The sequence below is a fragment of the Vigna angularis genome, chromosome 6 (genome assembly GCF_016808095.1).
Source record: "Vigna angularis cultivar LongXiaoDou No.4 chromosome 6, ASM1680809v1, whole genome shotgun sequence".
NCBI classification, from domain to species: domain Eukaryota; kingdom Viridiplantae; phylum Streptophyta; class Magnoliopsida; order Fabales; family Fabaceae; genus Vigna; species Vigna angularis.
In genome coordinates this window covers 31,925,095-31,945,226 of record NC_068975.1, presented here as the reverse complement: position 1 = coordinate 31,945,226, position 20,132 = coordinate 31,925,095, and the positions used below count along the sequence as shown (strand labels likewise).

General features: G+C 31.8%; 2 protein-coding genes across 6 annotated transcripts; one reads left to right on the top strand and one right to left on the bottom strand.

Annotated features, from left to right (window-relative positions):
• Positions 1-5,693: 5,693 nt before the first annotated feature.
• On the bottom strand, positions 5,694-8,571 carry LOC108343600 (uncharacterized). Of its 3 annotated transcripts, none has more exons than XM_052879409.1 (2): positions 8,338-8,571; positions 5,694-8,151 (listed from the first exon to the last, which is right to left on the bottom strand). In XM_052879409.1, the coding sequence occupies exon 2, from the start codon at positions 8,099-8,101 to the stop codon at positions 6,206-6,208; it is 1,896 nt and encodes a 631-aa protein (XP_052735369.1). In that variant the 5' UTR covers positions 8,102-8,151; positions 8,338-8,571; the 3' UTR covers positions 5,694-6,205. The 3 variants fall into 3 exon arrangements, with proteins under 3 accessions (XP_052735369.1, XP_052735370.1, XP_052735371.1); XM_052879410.1 differs by having other exon boundaries at positions 5,694-8,142; XM_052879411.1 differs by having other exon boundaries at positions 5,694-8,069.
• A 2,439-nt stretch (positions 8,572-11,010) lies between these two features.
• LOC108343198 (polyadenylate-binding protein RBP45) lies at positions 11,011-15,014 on the top strand. Of its 3 annotated transcripts, XM_017581311.2 has the most exons (6): positions 11,011-11,452; positions 11,949-12,414; positions 14,099-14,160; positions 14,233-14,363; positions 14,464-14,560; positions 14,650-15,014. In XM_017581311.2, exons 1-6 carry the CDS (start codon positions 11,180-11,182, stop codon positions 14,824-14,826), a joined length of 1,206 nt encoding a protein of 401 aa, XP_017436800.1. In that variant the 5' UTR covers positions 11,011-11,179; the 3' UTR covers positions 14,827-15,014. The 3 variants fall into 3 exon arrangements, 2 of the variants coding, with proteins under 2 accessions (XP_017436800.1, XP_017436801.1); XR_001833472.2 differs by lacking the exons at positions 14,464-14,560; positions 14,650-15,014 and adding an exon at positions 12,722-12,804 and having other exon boundaries at positions 11,012-11,452; positions 14,233-14,309; XM_017581312.2 differs by lacking the exons at positions 14,464-14,560; positions 14,650-15,014 and having other exon boundaries at positions 11,012-11,452; positions 14,233-14,367.
• Positions 15,015-20,132: the final 5,118 nt, after the last annotated feature.

Sequence of the window (20,132 nt, the reverse complement as noted above, 5' to 3'; positions counted from 1 at the left end):
AAAATTCGAGAGATGAGAAGTGCATATGGAAAATGATAAGAAGAATATTTCTTGGCCTTTACCATTGTGTCGGAGATGAGGGCTGGCCAATCAATGTGGATGTGATTTAAAAGCCCATATAGTAGTAGAAGATCTTGCTCCGAGCATTGAGCATGGTTAGTGGCACGAGGACATAGGATCCATACAATTAAGTAATGAATCATCCTTTCTTCAACCTTGAATCCACCCACAAGCAGTTGTCGACGATTGATTTGTTGTTCAGGATGGCGCAAAAAAGATTGAAAGGCAAGGAGACGATTGAAGTCCGGAACTCCAAGATGGGCTTTGACAGCATCATCCCATAGTGTGAGTTGTGCAACATTTGTCCATATGTCATCATCCAGAATTATAGGGACACCTTTCACTTTTGTTGTGATGATGCCGTCATGATAACGCATATTGAAGTAGAAGACACGGATAAGATCAGGGTAGATGCACCCCTTTTGCTCCACTAGATGAGTAAGTCCTTGAGCACGAAACAGATCTGGAAATTGAAAGCCATAATAATGATAAAAGTCGAGACGGATGAACTTTACCGCCATGATTCGGCGTTCTTGCCAGAAATGAACATAGTCACCATGTTGCTCCTCATCTGAAATCCAACCTTCAATGGAAGCAGGACGAACATTGCGGGAGCGAGAGGAAGAAACACCAGCAGTCCTCCTTCGAGTTCTTCTTGAATCAGCCATGAGAGAAGTGGGCACAAAAGAAACTTTAGAAGGAAAGAAGAAAGAGGAGAGATTTGGTTCAGATTTGGGTGCAGCAGGTTTCTGGGTACAAAGAAGTGAGTAATAATCGATTATAGGGGGCTATTTATAAGAAAAATGGAGAAACTAGCCGTTTATGACCGTTTCCAGCCGTTAGGATTCACTGTAACGGCTATATTTTTGAAACAGATCGCGTAATAATCGATTATTGTTAGTGATAATCGATTATCTGCTCATAAGTCACTTTCCAGAAATTGTGTAATAATCGATTATGTATGAAGATAATCGATTATCTTCACATGAATGTCCAGTTTTGGGTTTGAATATGAATAATCGATTATTCAATGGTATAATCGATTATCTGCGAATAGGAGTTTTTGCTAAAGATAAAAATAATCGATTATTCGATGGTATAATCGATTATCTGCGAATAGGGGTTTTTGCCAAAGCTAAAAATAATCGATTATTATCCTATGATAATCGATTAAAAGCGCTGATCGTACCAGAATTGAGAAAATTTTACAATTTTTGAATTTAGGACATATCTAACACTCCTAACTCTCTTCTAAGCTCATAGAATCTATCTTTAGGTAGTGCTTTAGTGAAGATATCAGCCAATTGATGTAAAGTGTCAATGTATTCAATTTGGCAATCTCCTTTTTGAATGTGGTCTCTTAAGAAATGATGTCTAATTTCAATGTGCTTAGTTCTTGAGTGCATTATGGGGTTTTTAGTTAGGTTGATAGCACTAGTATTATCACATTTCAGAGGAATGTGATCAAGGAAGATATCAAAATCCTCCAGTTGTTGTTTCATCCATAAAATTTGGGCACAACAATTTCCAGCAGCAATGTATTCAGCTTCAGTGGTAGACAAGGCTACACAAGCTTGTTTCTTTGAATGCCAAGACACTAAAGAACAGCCCAGAAAATGACATGTTCCACTAGTACTTTTCCTATCAATTTTACAGCCACCATAATCTGCATCAGAATAACCTATCAAACTAGGTAAAGCATCAGAAGGATACCAAAGTCCAAAAGATGGAGTGCCTTTAAGGTATTTCAAAATCCGTTTGACAGCAATTAGATGAGATTCTTTAGGATTAGCTTGGTACCTAGCACACACACACACTTTGCATAATGTCTGGTCTACTAGCAGTTAGATAAAGTAAGGATCCTATCATTCCTCTAAACATGGTTTCATTTACTCCTTCACCAGATTCATCCTTATCTAAATAGCAAGACGTTGCCATAGGTGTGTTGGCCTCTTTACAAGTATCCATACCAAACTTCTTAAGCACTTCTCTACAATATTTAGTTTGGGAGACAAAAGTTCCCCCATCTATTTGCTTTATTTGCAGTCCTAAGAAGAAGTTAAGCTCACCCATCATAGACATTTCAAATTCACCTTGCATTATTTGTGCAAATCCCTCACACAATGAATCATTTGTAGACCCAAAAATGATATCATCTACGTATACTTGAACAATCAAGATATGTTTTCTACTTTTTTAATAAACAAGGTTGAATCAACCTTTCCTCTAGAGAAGTCATTTTCAATCAAGAAAGTACTAAGTCTTTCATACCAAGATCTAGGTGCCTGTTTGAGACCATACAAGGCCTTTTTCAACTTATAAACATGATTAGGATATTTAAAATCCTCAAAACCAAGAGGTTGACTAACGTATACCTCTTCTTTAATGAAACCATTTAAAAATGCACTTTTCACATCCATTTGATACAATTTAAACTTCATCAAGGATGCATAAGCAAGTAACAATCTAATTGCTTCTAACCTGGCTACTGGGGCGTAAGTTTCATCATAGTCGATACCTTCCTCTTGACAGTAGCCTTTTGCAACTAACCTGGCTTTGTTCTTGGTGATGTTTCCATCTTCATCAAGCTTGTTTCTAAACACCCACTTGGTTCTAAACACCCACTTGGTTCCAATGATTTGATAATCATCTTTGTTGTTATCTCCATAGGTCACAAATCCTTGCTTCTTTTTCTCAAAAGAAATAAACCTTTTCTTGTCACCGGTCATGTGTCTTGAACAACCACTGTCAAGATACCACAGTGACTTCTTTGACTTAGTAAGTTCCTACAAAACAAATTTGAGCAAGACTTTAGGTCCCCAATCTTATTATGGGTCCTTGGGGTTAGTTTATGCAAATATACATCATTTTACAATTTTAACCCATGCATATTTACCATTTGGAACACCAAAATGTTTGATGTTGCATTTGTTTGAGGTGTGACCAAGTTTCATGCAGTAAAAACAACAAGCCTCATACACTTTATTTTTCACAAGAGTTCCTTTTTTTACCCAAACTCTACGAGTTCTTATCACTTTATATTTTTTGTGTAGATGTGTGTTTCCACTTCTAGCATTGCTTCTCTCAAAGTTTGTTTTGGCATGTGACTTAGACTTATTTGCCTTTGCAAGTAAATTCTCAAGAATGTCAATATCAAACATATGACTTTTACACGATAGACATTCAGCAGGTTGTACAACAGTATCAAATTCAGATAATTTAGTTTCCAAATTACTAACTTTGTTTCTCAAAACAACTTCATCATCTAGTGCTTTTTCATACCTCAAATTCAATTCATTATACTCTTTCTTTAGCTTTTTATGAGCAACATCAAGTTTTTCAAATTCATTTAACAAATCAAGAAATGTCTTTTGTAAGTCAAACTCATCACTTGACTCTAAGCTAGAATCACTTACTTGGCTTCCTACATCTTCTAAGTCTGCCATTAAGCACAAGTTTGCTTCTTCATTTGATTCGCTTGAACTTGAAGAACTAGAAGCATTGTCTTCCCAAGCTATGTAAGCTTTCTTCTTCTTTGGAAACTTTCTTTCTTTCTTTTCTTCACTTTTCCTATTCTTAGGACAGTCAGTCTTCACATGACCTCTTTCTCCACATCCATAACATTTAATGCTTGATGGAGATCATCGATTTTCTTTCCTTTCTCCATGGTATTTGTCTTTTCCCTTTGCTTTCATAAATTTAGCAAACTTCTTAATCATAAGACTCATGTTTTCCCTCATCGTTATCGGAATCATCATCCTCAATTCTCTTAGAACTTTTTCCTTTTGAGATTTCAGACTTGAAGGCAAGCGTCTTTCTTTTGCCTTGATCCTCTTATGTAGTTAATCTTCTTAGCTCAAGCTCATGCTCACGAAGCTTTCCAAAGAGAATCGCCGTTGACATCTGAGTGAGGTTTTGAGACTCCGAGATGGCAGTCACCTTTGGTTGCCAAGACCTGTCTAATGATTTCAAAATTTTCACATTCAATTCGTCAGTGTCAAAAGTCTTACCCAAACTTGTCAGGTGGTTCACAATGTGAGTGAAACGCTTCTGAACATCAGATATTGTTTCTCCAGATTGCATTCTGAACATCTCATATTCTTGAATGAGTGTATTCTTCCTTGCACATTTCACGTCGTCTGTACCCTCATGTGTGACTCTGAGGACCTCCCACATTTCCTGTGATGTCTTACACACTGAAATTCTATAAAATTCATCAAGTACTACAACAAATGAAATAATATTACGAGCCTTAATGTCAAATTGGGCTCTTCTATTTTCCTCAAGAGTCCAGATAAAGTATGGTTTTTCTTCTTCTACACCATCAACAGTTCTTTTAGGAATATAGGGACCATTTAGCACAGCTTCCCAGATGCCTCTGTCAACAGACCCCATAAAAATTTCCATTCTGACTTTCCAGAATGCATAGTTATCACCAGTAAAAAGAGGTGGTTTGTTGATGGATGCACCCTCAGCATATACTTGATTTTGATGACTGGCCATTTTCGCAAAAGTTTGAAAGAATATCAAAGCAAGCTCTGATACCAATTGTGGGAACAATCGGTACCGTTATAGAGTTGCGCAGCGGAATAAAATACTCGAAAAGCGTGTTACGGTCACAAATCAAGTTATGATGGTCCGTTTTTAGAAAATCAATTTTCTTAGAGAAAATTTAACAAACACTTGATGTGCATAAAACAGTAATGAGTGTAAGGAATAGAAAAGTTGACACAATGGATTTTTATCCTGGTTCGATTCAAAAGAATCTACGTCCAGTTGTTAATCACTATAAAAAGTGATTAACGATTTCACTAAAAATCAGTTTCAACAAAATACAATTAAGAGTGAATAAAAACATAAATATAAAACCTTCCTTCGACCAACGAAATGGAAGCAAGCAATCTACACTTTCCTTCGACTCCGGAACAGTGCAGAACAGTTCTTCCTTCGACCAACGAACCGGAAGAACAGTAGCGTTGCCAACTCGAAGAGAATCGCTCCGACCTTTGACTCACAAAGCAAGAACTTCTCCTTTTCACGAGACTAGGCAGTGCAATGAACTAGCTTATGGAACTTCCTCAGTATTCTCAAAAGCTCAAAGTTATTTCTAAGAGTTTTGGAACTCACCTATATAGCCAACTGGTCTGAGTTCGCAAAGATGAATTATAACTGCCGCAGATAATCGATTATTGTTAGTGATAATCGATTATTCGAGTCCGTTACAGGGTTTTCAAAGAGTGATAATCAATTATCCTGAGGAATAATCGATTATTCCAGAGACTTTGGCAGTTCTCATCAGAACTAGTGATAATCGATTATTTGGAGTAATAATCGATTATTCCAGAGCAACGAGGTTTTTCAGAAGGGCTCAGGATAATCGATTATAGCTTCTAATAATCGATTAAATGCGTAGCAGTTCTAAAAATACAAATTTTTCTAAGTATTACACGTTTAAGACTTTTCCTAATACATTTATAATCTACAAATTGCTTTTAAAACAACTATAACAATGTATCATCTTTCAGCATCATCAAAATCATTTATCTTCAAATTTACCAATGCTCTTCATTGGTAACAGTCTCTAAAAAGCCATACCATAAACAAAAAACAGCTCCAATCATGGCAACGTGCCGTTAGTTACTAAGCATCCCAATTCTATTACAACAAAAGGTACATGCTCTACAATTTCAAATCAACTACAAATGACCATTTGCATTGGTAACAACCAAAATGGGTACTTAGTTTTATATTTATTGGTAAAACTAAAGTTAAGAACGGCAAACACATACAGTTGATGCAATATAAACATGAATTTCATTGGATAACTCTTCCGACATTGCTTTATTTCTTTCCAGAACAACTTGGTCACAAGGAGTTGAACACAATCATATTAATATACCAAAACAACTGATACAGACTTCAATGTGATAACAGGAAAACAACCAAAGAACTCAGCCCACTCGAGACGCAAGATACCAAACAGAATCAATATACATAATTCAACAAATTTTAGAAGGATTTTCTAGTTTGTTGTGCTGTCAACAAATTGCATGACAGCACAAAAAATTTGAAGCTGGCTGCAATCTTAGAATGCGTGACAATGACAATAGATAGGCACTTGTTTTTTGAATTTCTAAGACTGCATTCAAGTATTCACCCCAAAGACAAAACCATTGCTGTATGAAGGAAGATTGAAAGAAGCAGTGAGATTTTTCACAGGGGACCGGAAAGGATTTGGAGTAACCGGATGCGTAATGTGCAATCCAGCGTTACGAAGGACTTGCTTAGCATTTACACATGAAAGTTCAGATTGATCAGTGAAGAAAGCAGGGACCCCCAGTGATTTGATTAAATCAATAGCTCCACCCCAACTAGAATAGCTATCTAATCTAGAATTTAGAGCAATGACAACATGTGGAGAAGGTAGGTATGAGGCTTCCACCTGATAAACACCCCTTACAAGATTCACTCTAACTCTGCTACCTATTCCTGAGGTTGTACCTGACAAATTTGTAGGCACTTCTGGTCCCACCATCACTATTTGTACATTGCCCAGTCCATTAAGCAAGTGTCCTACTTCTGCAAATGCTGGCATCCAATCCAACTCACCTTCAGGTCCAAGGTAGTGGACAATCACCTCTTTCCCTTTCAATATAAGGTTCTTTGAACTTATATTAAGAGTAGTTAGTATGTGATACACAGTCAATGGATGCGAGAGAATGTCGGCGATTGGACTTGACAATGGAAGTGAGCGAAGGTTGTAGTACTCGGACCAACCAGAGAGAAGAAATGGACTTGAGATGAAGTGGTTATTAAACGGAGAATCATGAGGGTATTCAAATTCGTCAATTCCACCCCATAGTTCCTGCAGCCCACCTTTCACAGGAAGGAGACCAAAAGGGCAATGTGAATAGCAACTGCATTTTCTTCTCCACATACCCTTCTGGTGGATTCCTAATGATTCAAGCCACTTACAAGGCTGGTCAGCAGAACATGGGAACAAGAAAATCATTATAGCCAGCTCTTCTTCCCTCTCCATCATGGCCTTGTAAAGTCCACACATACTTTTATGCGTGCCGTTCCAATGCTGCTTCTGGCAAATTGAACTGCAGTAAACAACTGCTCTACACCGCCCACAGCAAAGTGACTGTTCTCCGTGCACTTCTTTCTCACACATTGCACACTGTCTCAAGCCAGCACCTGAGTATGCTTTTGTGTCATTGAAAGTGTCTTCCATAGGTGGTTCAACATACTTGGTGGGAGTAGAGCCAGCACTAGCACTACTAGATCTTTCTTCATATGCCTGACCCGGCGGGTGGGAAATAGTAACAGCAACAAGGTCATAACCCCCCTTGGCTACATCTGGAGGCCATTGAACATCAACAGTCTCTATAAAAGGTTCAAAAGACACCACTGTGGAATACTTTGGACCACTTTCCCTGTCAACTTGAAGTAAAGAGTGCACCAGGGAAATGGCTTTCATGAATGCATACACAAACCTAAGCTCTTCGATGGTTGGATTTCTAAATCGAAGATCCCCAGAAGGCGTGCATCGAGCAACATCAATAACAGGAAATCGATCTGACCCCGATGCTTCCAATGACAAAGACTTGATCATCTTCCGATTGGAAGGGAACATCAAATTCTCCACTTCGTATGTCACCCTCAGAACCTCGACATTTGGAACGTGAATGGTCTCTCTAGACCCTAACATTTTCTTAGCATCGTTCTCTGACCTAAACATGTAGAATCCAACATCCCCTCCATCCCCTCCAATGAACTGAACACATGGAAAAGGTTGTTTCTTGCCAGCCCAATCCGAATCTTTCCCAACCCGGATGCCAAAGAAGTGACCCGGTCGTAGCCTCTTCCACGGTTCAGTTCTATACAAAGCCGCGGAAGCTTTGTATACAGATTTAATGAAATTTGGAGCAATGCCATCCACTCTCATCATGCAAGTCCCAGATCCAGGACCAAGACCAGGACCAGACCCAAACTGCTCCTGAAATCTGTTGAACAGACTCTTCAGATGCAAATCCATTGTCTCCCCAAATGCTCAGATTCTTTTCCTTTTTATGCCCACTATTCACTCTAGTGAAACTAAATCAGTCAACTTTCAGCACTTAAAATTAGACAATGGTTCTGATTTCATTTTCAAAGCGAAAACAAGTGAAATACGACAATTCTAAAACGGAAAGCCCAAGTTAGACGCGAATTGATAAGCAGAAAAGGAATTGGAAACCCTAAAAGTGAGAGTTGGAAGAAAGGTGTTTTTACATCAAGGGAGCAGCCGATGGTGGTGACAACTGGAGCTGTGAGACATGAGCGCGTGATAACGGGCATCTGCTTCTACCATTCTTCAACCGTTTGAGCCATTGTAATTTCTGGTTACAAAGAACTGGGTAAAGGGATCAAAAGATTTAACTGGGAGTGAGAAACCAAGAAAAGGTGTGATGATTTTCAATGTGACAGAAGAAGATAAAAGATAAAAGAAGAAGCCATTTGAAGACCAAAAAGAAGCAACAGTCAGTCTAGATTCTCTGCTGATCTCTTTTTTACTATTCTGTATTCACTGTAGATCTAGATATTTTTTAAAAACTTTTTTAAAATATATTGAAAGTACAATGGAACACATGAAAAAAGGGCGTGGGATTGACTAACCAATCACATTACTCTTCTTTGTTTGCCTGGCTTTGGTCGTAGATTAATTTTAGGAACAAACAATATAAATAGGTTTTGCATTTAATTAATTAGAATAAAATACAATCTTTTTTTTTTATATATTTTACAATTGGAGTGAGATAACATCTTTAATAACGAGTTGAAGTTAAATCTCTTGAAAAATATATAGTTTTTGTTAATCTTGAAAGGATTTAATAACTCCATTAAAAAATTAAATTTAACAATAAAGAGTGATTATAAGCTCATTTGTAATCCATTGTAAGTTGGGTTCTCTCTTCATCGTTTTTATTTTTGAAAAATTGTTTATAGATAAGTAAATATTTTTATTTAATATTTAACATATTTATAAATATAAATTTATATCCTATTTATAATATATTTTAGGTTAAAATTTTCGGATGCTTCTTATATTTATGCAATAATCTCAATGGAGACTTTTCGTGTTAAGTTATCTCAATTAAGTTTTCAATTTAAAAAATATGTAACAAATTAGCATATTCGTTAAATGGTAAGAAATGACCTCAAACAGAGTAACATTGATGATTTTATTATATGAAAATGAAATTTAAACTATGGTGTGGAATTTGCTCAAGTAAAAGAAAAGATAAAAAAAACAAAAAAGAAAGATTATCCTTATGTCACCATTCATCCTAACTGTTCGTCCATTTACACTTGAAGTTTACCTACATAAGATAATCTGATGTCAAAGTTAATAAAGACTAAACTATTCAAGCAGTCAATTCACATTAAATGTCGTCACTTACCTCTTCATGTCTTTATCTAAAACTTGTATTTATAGATCTCAGAATGAAGTTTGAGATTAGTAATCACCTAATTAAAGCTCATTCGACATTAGTCATGTTTTTGCCCTTAATTGGTTAATATTAATTTTTAGTTATTATTGATTAACTGTTCGACTAGTTTATTGTAGCTACACAACCTTAAAAGTGGTCATGTTTATTTCAAAGAGAAATGTTTGTGTTACGTGATCCATAATTAACTGGTTATACTTTATAATGACATCACTTTTCTTTTTCTTTTATTTTGTCACTCATCCACTTTTCATCTCATCCAAAAAAACCAAAATCTTAATATATATATATATATATCATTTTGATGTGATCAATATCATTTTGATAATAATTGTATTCTTTACGTTACTATTTATATATTTGTTCTTTCCAATTATATATATTAACAAGCTTATTTTAAATATTAAGTTAATTTTGACATCAAATATTTTTTACTTATGCTTTAATTACGAAATAATTTTGAGTTGAAGACAATAAAATATATTGAGTTAAAGACAATAATTTTGACATCAAATAATTTTAACATATAGTATATTTCACCTATAATTTAAAATATTTTTATTTATAAAATCACTATATTTAGTACAACTTATATATGATCACAACACAATAACACTTATTTGCATAGTTAGAAATCTATTAAATTGTATTATTAATATATTTTCATCCCAGTTTTGTCATGTGAATTATGAGTTGTTATATTATAACCTATTTTTATGAACAAACATTTTGTATGTTTTAATTTATATTTGCAATTTGGATATAATAATTAATATTTCAAATTTATTATAATATTATATATACATACCCCCGGCACCCCACACACACACACACACACATATATATATATATATATATATATATATATATATATATATATATATATATATATATAGTGTGAGAGAAAAAAAAGAAATAAATTATATCTCTTTTAAAAATTATCAGTTAAATTTAAAAATAAATATAAAAATAGATTGAAAAAGATATATGCTTAAGAAAGTAATATTCGTAGATGAATAAAGATTTATATATTTAATCTCTTCTCAAGATACTTGATCTTTTTCCTTTTCAACTTAAGAAGCCATCTTTCATAGTCTATTTATATTTTTCCAAAAAATTAATTCGTAATTCTTAAAATAAATAATCAAATTACATCACAATTAAATCATTTATCATAAATTAACTTTTAATTTTACGTTAAAAAATAGTTATCTGTTACAGATTACAAATATTAATTATATATGTACAGATAAATATTTATTCCAGTAAATATAGTAAATCAAAACAAATAATTACTGACCAAAAAAAAAAATCTGGAGATACGCTTTGGTTCAGGGTTACACAAGCCAGCCAATCAAAGTCTCCCACCTAATCAGGAACCGATAAAATCAATCAAATGTTTTAAATTATTATTTATTATTGAGAAAAACAAAACGTAGTGCCCATCACGCCATCCAAAATCACTGATTGGTTCGATACCGCACCCTCTCTTTTTAGGGTTAGGGTTTGAGTTTGCTTTAAAGGGGATCGAGACCCATTCACTTATTCTCTCTCTCTCAGTTTGCCCCATTCACTCTCGCTCTTTCTTTTTCTCCCTCTAGAATTTCTGATTTGTTGGTGCCGAGATGATGCAGCAGCCAGGACTCGGCATGGCTCCTCCCACCATGGGGCAGCAGCCACCGCAACAGTATCAGCAGCAGCCGCCGCCGCAGCAGCAACCCTACGTCATGATGCCGCCGCAGCCCCAGGCGCCTCCGCCCATGTGGGCCCCCTCCGCCCAGCCTTCGTCGCAGCAGCAGCCAGCCAGCGTTGACGAGGTCCGGACCCTGTGGATCGGCGATTTGCAGTACTGGATGGATGAAAACTATCTCTACACCTGCTTTGCACCGACCGGAGAGGTATAATAACCCTTTTGTTTTCTTAACTTGGTTGTAGTTTGTGTTGCTTTTGCTTGTTCTTTTTCACATAATATTAGGTTTTTTTCTCTCTCGATGTTAATTTTGATTACTTTTACGTTTTTAAAGGTTTTATGCCTTCTAGTTTGAATTTTGTAATGATTTACGCGCAGGAGGGTTGTTTTTGTGACATTTAGGTCGATTTTGTTTCTTGATTTGTGTTAGTTTCCCTTTCTTTTTAGCATTAAAAGGGAATGTTTTCGTGTGCTTTTGAGTATAAGTTTTTTTTAATTGAATTTGCATGCAGAATGATATACAATAGTCTGAGTTTTGTGGCACTGGAGGTTCAAATTCGGATTTATTTGTAATATTTGTTTATGGCTTACTTTGATTTTTTTTACGGTCCTATTTTGGCTGTACCTTTTTCTTTGAATTTTGTATTAATTTAGATGAGTGAGTCTTTTTTGTGATATTGAAGTCTGATTTTATTGGATCGTAGGTTACATCTGTCAAAGTGATTCGAAATAAGCAAACCAGTCAATCAGAAGGTTACGGGTTCATTGAATTTAACAGTCGTGCTTCAGCCGAGAGAATCCTTCAAACATATAATGGGGCTATTATGCCAAATGGGGGGCAGAGTTTCAGGTTGAATTGGGCAAGTTTTAGTGCTGGTGAAAGGCGACATGATGATTCTCCTGATTACACAATATTTGTTGGCGACTTGGCTGCAGATGTTACTGATTACTTGCTCCAAGAGACATTTAGGGCTCGTTTCAATTCCGTGAAGGGTGCAAAAGTTGTTATTGATAGGCTAACTGGTCGGACCAAGGGTTATGGCTTTGTTAGGTTTGCGGATGAGAGTGAACAAGTGAGGGCTATGACTGAGATGCAAGGGGTTCTTTGCTCAACTAGACCCATGAGAATTGGGCCAGCCAGTAACAAAACCCCTGCTACTCAGCCGAAAGGTCTGTATCTTTTATGTATGCTGTTTTGATTTTTTTTTCTGCTAATATTAATATCTCTTGCATCTGTGTGAAGGAAATTTGAGCTGTCCCCAATATATGAGTGATACTGATTGAATGTAATGCTGTATGTGTCTAAATATCTTCGGTGGTGTATGCCAAATTTTATCAATTTATATCTTTCTCTGTTACTCACTTGAAGATTTCAGCCGCAACTCATTTCTTCCTGCTATTTCCTTTCAAAATTTGGGCTAAATAAATTATATATAATAATAAAATCTTATATAGAACTCCTATTGTCTCAAAGCAGGGTGTCAAGAGGCTCTGTCATCCCGGAGCCTGGAACTGATTTCAGCTGAAATGGTTACCATTTTAGTGCATGTCCTTGCTTAGGTCAGTTACCCGTTTATGTTTTGCCAGTTATTTTCGTTGGCATTTTCTTTTTCGCCTACAATTTCAAGTTCTTTTCCATTTGTTGGTTGAATTTACCCCAGTTACATTTGCAACTTTTCTAGTTTCTTAATTTTCACCCCTCCGTTCTTAATCTTTGCTCATTTAATTTTCTCCAATTACTTTGTCATACGAAGTACATCTTTTACTTTCGTTTGTAACATTCCCTTTTTCCAAAAAACACCTAGTTGTGTTTGGTAATTTCATCTTTTCTTCCATCGTATGTCGATTAATTTCAGTTTCCGATCTCTAGTCTAATAGGAAAAAAATGTTGAGGGCAAGTGTTTAATACTTTGTTTTTTTCCTAAACTACACTTGCTGGCTGGTAATGTTTGTGTTGTCGTGTACTTTCATATTTTCATGATGATAGGTTCTGTACCCATTCAGCTGTTCCCAAATTCTAAAAGTGCGATGCCATGCAATTGAAGTTGTAGTTTACTTTATATTGCTCATTCCTTTCAGTTAGCACACTCTTTCAAACCCTTGTTATTTACATCTTATTTTCTCAATTGCTATAAAGTTTATATAGGACTGCAAGGACGATTGAGTTAAAGGTCTGTTGACTATGATTGTATTATATAACTTTTTATTCTTATCCTATGCCTCTTCACTTTATTTCTTTTTTCTTGTCAACTTGAATTAAGTATTTTTTATCTTTCCTGGACCAGTATATTTAACTTAGTTGCAATTTTTGTCATTTTAAATTAGATATTTTGGGATTGGAAGGTGCCATGACCTATAATCTTTAGCCGTAGTTGTCTGCAATTGTTGCTGTATATATGACAACTTTTTTGTTGAATTTACTTCAATTTATATGCACGGTTAAAATTTTCTGATTATTACATTTATATTGACGAATTTAAGTTGTTGTCAACCTTGCTTTATTATTATCTATATATTATCTAGTTAGCTGATGTATTTATTGTCTATTTTTAACTTTGTTTTATTGTGCGTACTTTTATCTTATCTTATTTGTAGATTTGTGGTGCCTTGAAAGGGATCATTTGTCTTAATTTGTTTCTCCGTAGATTGCGTACTAAATATTTGCATGCTATAAGCTGCTCGTACATAGAATCTTTTATCAACAAGTTGCACCCTTATTTATTTGATATTATTTGGTACATGTTTGCACTGTTTTGTTGTACTTCGTTTTCGGTGTCCTTTTCCCATGAACTGTTTCCGTCTAATTGGGGGGTATAATTCGTTATTTTACTTCACTTTTATTTTGAACATGCAGCATCATATCAGAATTCTCAAGCTCAAGGCACACAGAACGAGAATGATCCTAATAATACAACTGTGCGTACTTCTTCGCAATATTGAAACTGCTTTATTTTTTGGACATTTTTGTGACTTAAGTTTTAATTGCAGATTTTTGTGGGCAATTTGGACGCTAATGTCAGCGATGATCATTTGAGACAAGTTTTTAGCCAGTATGGAGAATTAGTTCATGTGAAGATTCCAGCAGGCAAGCGATGCGGTTTTGTCCAATTCGCTGACAGGTAAACATATCTTATCCGATTTTAAATTAAAAGTTCAACGTGTTGTGGCATTTTATAGGCTGGGCAGATCTTTGACAGTTCTTTAATTTTGATACATCAGGAACTGTGCTGAAGAGGCACTTCGGATGCTAAATGGGACACTACTGGGTGGACAAAATGTTCGTCTGTCATGGGGACGCAGTCCTTCAAACAAACAGGTAATTGTACAGTGTTAAATCTGTGTGTTTGTTTTCCATAAGTTGGTGATAAATGGTAAAATGAGGCTGGATGAATGTTTGTTTATCAGGCTCAGGCAGATCCAAACCAGTGGAATGGAAGTGGTGGATACTATGGGTATGCACAAGGTTATGAAAACTATGGTTATGCTCCTGCTGGTCAGGATCCCAACGTGTATGGCAGTTATCCGGGGTATCCTGGTTACCAACCTCCTCAGCAGCAGCAGCAGCAAATGGGATACAGTTGAGAAGTCTATCCTTTCCTTTTGTAATCTTATCATACTTATCATCATCATCGTCTTGCGTTTCGCCTTTTCCTTTTCCTTTTCCCTTTGTTTGCTTGATCACATTAAATTTTATGGGACCCGTCTTTTGTATCCATAAATTGCTTGCGGAATACTTGTTTACTTAATCTATTATGCATTATGCTATTATCGTGTTTGTGCTTTTTTAACGTTCCGCCTCTGCCATCAGTACCATGTTTTTAAGATTGGATTCAGTGGGATTTCGATCCATTACGTTACAACATTTGAAGTTTTTCCCTTTCTGGGCTTGATGATGTTGAGTATTTTCGGCTAATTTTTTTTTTACTTTTCATTACATTTGGTTTGATAAGCTTTTAATTATTAAACATATATCTAAATCTTTTAATTTATTGAGCTGCTTGTCTAATATTTTTGTAAACTGTCATTTCGTTATTTTTTATATTACATAATCTCCTTTTTTTTTCTGTTATTTGTTGTGGGAATTGACTTATAACTAAATTGAATTATTGTTTTAGTAGTTTGGTTTTGATTTTGACGTACAGCTGAATATGATTTATCCTTTTCATACTATGTTCTACAATACAATAGCCCATTTAGTTGTACATAGGGATTTGTAATTATACTTTTAAATTAAAAAAATGTAAATTATAAATTTTTAATTTTATAAAAGATAGGTTACAATTCTTCCATTATTTAAGGAGCTTTTGTGTTAAAAAAATGTGGAAATTAGTTTAATGAAAATAATAGCTTTTGTTCTTAAATTTGTAATGCAAAGCCGGTTTAGATATTTAAATCTTGTTTAAAAAGTTTTCGAGTATATCATGTAATTCTTTTTAACCTCTAACAGGCTAAAAGAGAATTAATTTGAATTTTTCATATATTTAAGGCATATATTTAAGGCATAAATTGATAATTTTATTATTACAAAATTTTTGATAATTTTGATTGATAGAAGTGGTAGCGATTTACGCTTCTTATTTAGATTACATTAGGGGCCGTCTATTTGAAAAATTATAAAGAAATTTAAATATTTTATTAAACTATACTATTTTTAATAGAAAACTGAAAAATATGAAATTATTAAAATTATAATAATTTGATTACATAATATTAAATAATATCAATGTAAAAAAGAATTTAAAATCTTTTCATAATATATACTGAAATTCATATATATATATATATATAAATTTTTTTTTTTCATATTTTAAGGGTCTCTAGTTATATTATGTTTTTAATATAGACCAATGTTATTCGTTAAATTGTTAAGGATTAATGTAGAACCGTTACATTGATTTCTCTTCAGGGGATGTTGAAACGAAACCATACGACAGATTTTTTAAGTTTTGTCATAAATATCATAAACGTAATTGAAGAGTAAGAGCATTACATTATTAAAAAAACTGATTGTTATAACAGATGCATCAACCAATTAAAAATGTGAAAAATAATTAAAAGGAACAAATTTAAAAAATTAAGGTGTATATGGGTTAGTTTTAGATTTTCATTGTGTTAGTTATGTTAAAGTTAGAAGGGTGAAAAGAAAAAGTTGGGTGGTGCATATAATAGAAATAGTTGGGCATAAGTTAACAAAAAAATTTTGTGAACTAAAATTTATTACACTTTAGATTATAGAGTGTTTCATTCTACACCTCCAAATCTCATCTTACACTTTCAAAAATTTCATTTTTAACCTTCTGTCATCTCATCCAGCACCTTCAACTTTTTCAAAACTTTATTTTTAACTTTAATAAATATTTTTCTATTTTTTTTATTAAAAACAATCTTCACTATCTTAATAATAATTTAATTTAATTTAATTTAAAACGTAAATATTATTTAAAATAATTTTGTATTTTAATAATTATTAAAATATAATCTATATTATTATAATAGTTATATTAAAAACATAAAAATAAAATAAAAATAATAATAATAATAATAATAATAAATAATAATAAATTTGATTTAATATATTCAAATATATTAAATTATAATAAAATATTAAAATAAATTAAATAATTATTAAATTTTAAATAAAAATGAAAATTTAAAAAAACTTATTTATATATTAAAATCTATAAAATATGTTAGTACTTTTGCTTTTTATTTAAAATTTAATAAATATTAAATTTAAATAAAAATTATAATATTACTTATTATATTTTTATATTTTAATAATTAATAAAATATAATTTATACTTTTAAAATAGTTCTATTAAGAAAATTGAAAAATAATAACTAAAATAAGAATAAAAATAAAAATAAAAATAATACTTAAAATTATAATTAAATATATTAAATTATATTAAAATATTAAATTAAATTTAATAATTATTAAAGTTTAAGAAAGAAAAAATTTTGAAAAATTTGTTAATCGGATATAGATATCCGATAAGTTATGAATCGGATATCCATATCGATAAAGAATGGTTTTTAAAATTTTATTTTATATATAAATTTTAATAATTATTTAATTTAATTTAATATTTTAATATAATTTAATAGATTTAAATATTTTATTTAATATAATTTTATTTATTATTTGATAAATAATTGTTTTAAAATTTTGTTTATTATTTAAATTTTAATAATTATTTAATTTAATTTAATATATTAATATAATTTAATATATTTGAATATATTAAATATTTTATTTAATATAATTTTTTTTAATTATTTTATTTTTATATTTTTAATATAACTATTGTTATAATATAAATTATATTTTAATAATTATTAAAATATTAAATAATATTAAATAATATTAGAATTTTAAATTTAATTATTGTTAAAGTGGTGTAGAGTCTTTTTAACAAGAAAAAGAAAATAAAATAAAAATATATTTATTAAAATTAAAAATAAATTTTTTTATAAAGTTAAAGATGTAGGATAATGATGAGATGTCAGAAGATTAAAAATGAAATTTTTGAAGATGCAGGATGAAATCTTAGAGATATAGAATGAAACACTCTAGATTATATAAGTTAACAAACCCCTTACTTATTTATATATATATATATATATATATATATATATATATATATATATATATATATATATATATATATATATATATATATATATATATATATTCCTGAAATTATTTATTAATGTCCCTCATTTTTACGGTTATAATTATTTTATGTTTTAAAAAGCAATTATTATGTGAAACATTGAAAACAAATTCTATCATTTGATTGAAATATATTTATGGAATACTTCTTGGAACCAAAAAATGGTAAAATAGTAATGTGAAAAGATAACAAGTGCTAAAAAAAAAAAAAAAAGTTATTATTGGTAGTGCCTATTTCCAACCATGCGATGCAAGAAATGTCTTCTCATACGTAATATACTATTGTCCTAAAAAGCCGCTAGTTGTAGTAATCTATTAATATAATCAGACATGATTAGTAATGTTCTATTATAAAATAATTCTAATATATACATACATACATACATATATATGTTGTATATCATTGAATAAGAACGTAGACAGTGCTTTAAAATTGTACATGGTTCTCTTATAAAAAAATGTAAATGTTCTATACTTAGTATATGTATATTTTTTAAAAATAATATATTTTCTCATATTACATGAAAAACTTAAAAAGTAATTTTAAATCTAATTTACTTTTATAAAATTAATTTATAAATAAAATTTATATATTTTCTTTGATGAAGAATTACTTTTAATGATTTTCAATATTTTATTTTCTTTAAGAAGTGCTACCAAATAAAGTAGGAATATATGAATGGGATTCAAAGATCCCCCACCCTTAGAAATTTGGTCTGCTTTACACCGTGCAAGACTCATGCTTTTCTCAAATTGTTCTTTGACTTAAAAGAGTTTCTTTGACTTCAGAAGTGTTTCCTTCATTAGAAGGAAAGCAACTATAGCACAATTAAATGAATGTTTGAATTTCACAGCATGCTTCTTCTAGTCGGTGATATTACAAATTCCATTGCTATTCACACCACATAATAACAACATATTATGTCTTAGAGAATTCTTCTCACAAAAATATTTCCAACTCATTATTTATTTAATTATAAGATTTTAAAATCCCTAAGTATCTTCAAATTTGAATTCTTGACTTGAGAATACTATCCATGAATATTTTTTATTGATTGATGATATTATTATAATGAAAATAATTTACGAATATATAATTACAATCATTGTGGTCAACGTATACTTTTTAAATTGGTATAATAGCACTAACCAAACCTCCCGCAGGCCGAACACGTCATTAAGGTCCCTCCGTTTACTTCTTTGCCACACCAAGTTTCAATTTCACGTCACAGTGTTGAGCAAATTAGAAAATTTCACTTTCTTAAATTTCCTAATACAAAATGAACTAATAAAAAGTTATAGCTGAGTCCAAATCCCTCACACTAGTTAGATGTTTTAAATTTCGAGTTGTAGTTATAGTTCTTAAGTTGGAAGAGATAGGAAGTTAGTTTGTGACTGATTTGTTAGTCTAACCATAAACATGATGTAATCATCTTAACTTTCATTCTTGTATAGTTTTCTTCTTATATAATAATATAATCTTCCGACTTATATATAAAATGACAAGTAAGCTTATTAAATTAGTTGACTTTAATTTACAAGTACTAACTGCAATAATTATGAAATTAAAAATAGCGAAATTTAATTAGGATGCCTAATCTGCTTTCAAATGATTTTTTTCTCTTTTTATTCTTTAAAAACACGATTTAATAAATAGTTTTTTAATCCTTAATTTTTTTATATATTATTAACAAGCCAGTATAAAATATCACTTGTTATGATAAAGAAGTAAAAATTTCGATAGTTAACTGTGCGATAAATTAAAAATATAAAAGGGATTTTGGAAATGAATACATTTGAAAGTAATGACGTATCTCATAATTAAAAAGAAAAATTGACCAAACTCGTGACGGGAGCTAATTTTATTTTTGTAAATCGATTCTTGTTTATTGTTGACACGTGTCATCTTTGATCCAGGTTTTTATCAGTAGCGAAATCACAAGAAAAAATGCAGAAAAAATTCAGACAATACCTAAGTTGGAATTTAATTTGGAATATTGAAATTAACTTTTTTGTTAGATTCAATTAAAGAGGTTATTTTAAAATCTAACCGACCTATAAACCATAATAAATTATATGTTTTTTTTAATTTGAGGTAATTTGTTATCCTAAATTGAATTATATACTTGATGATTAAGTAATAATGGTTGGAGTTGTGCTTTCCATGGCAGTTCGTATTTGAGGAGAAGGATTCATTATGACAAAATGATAC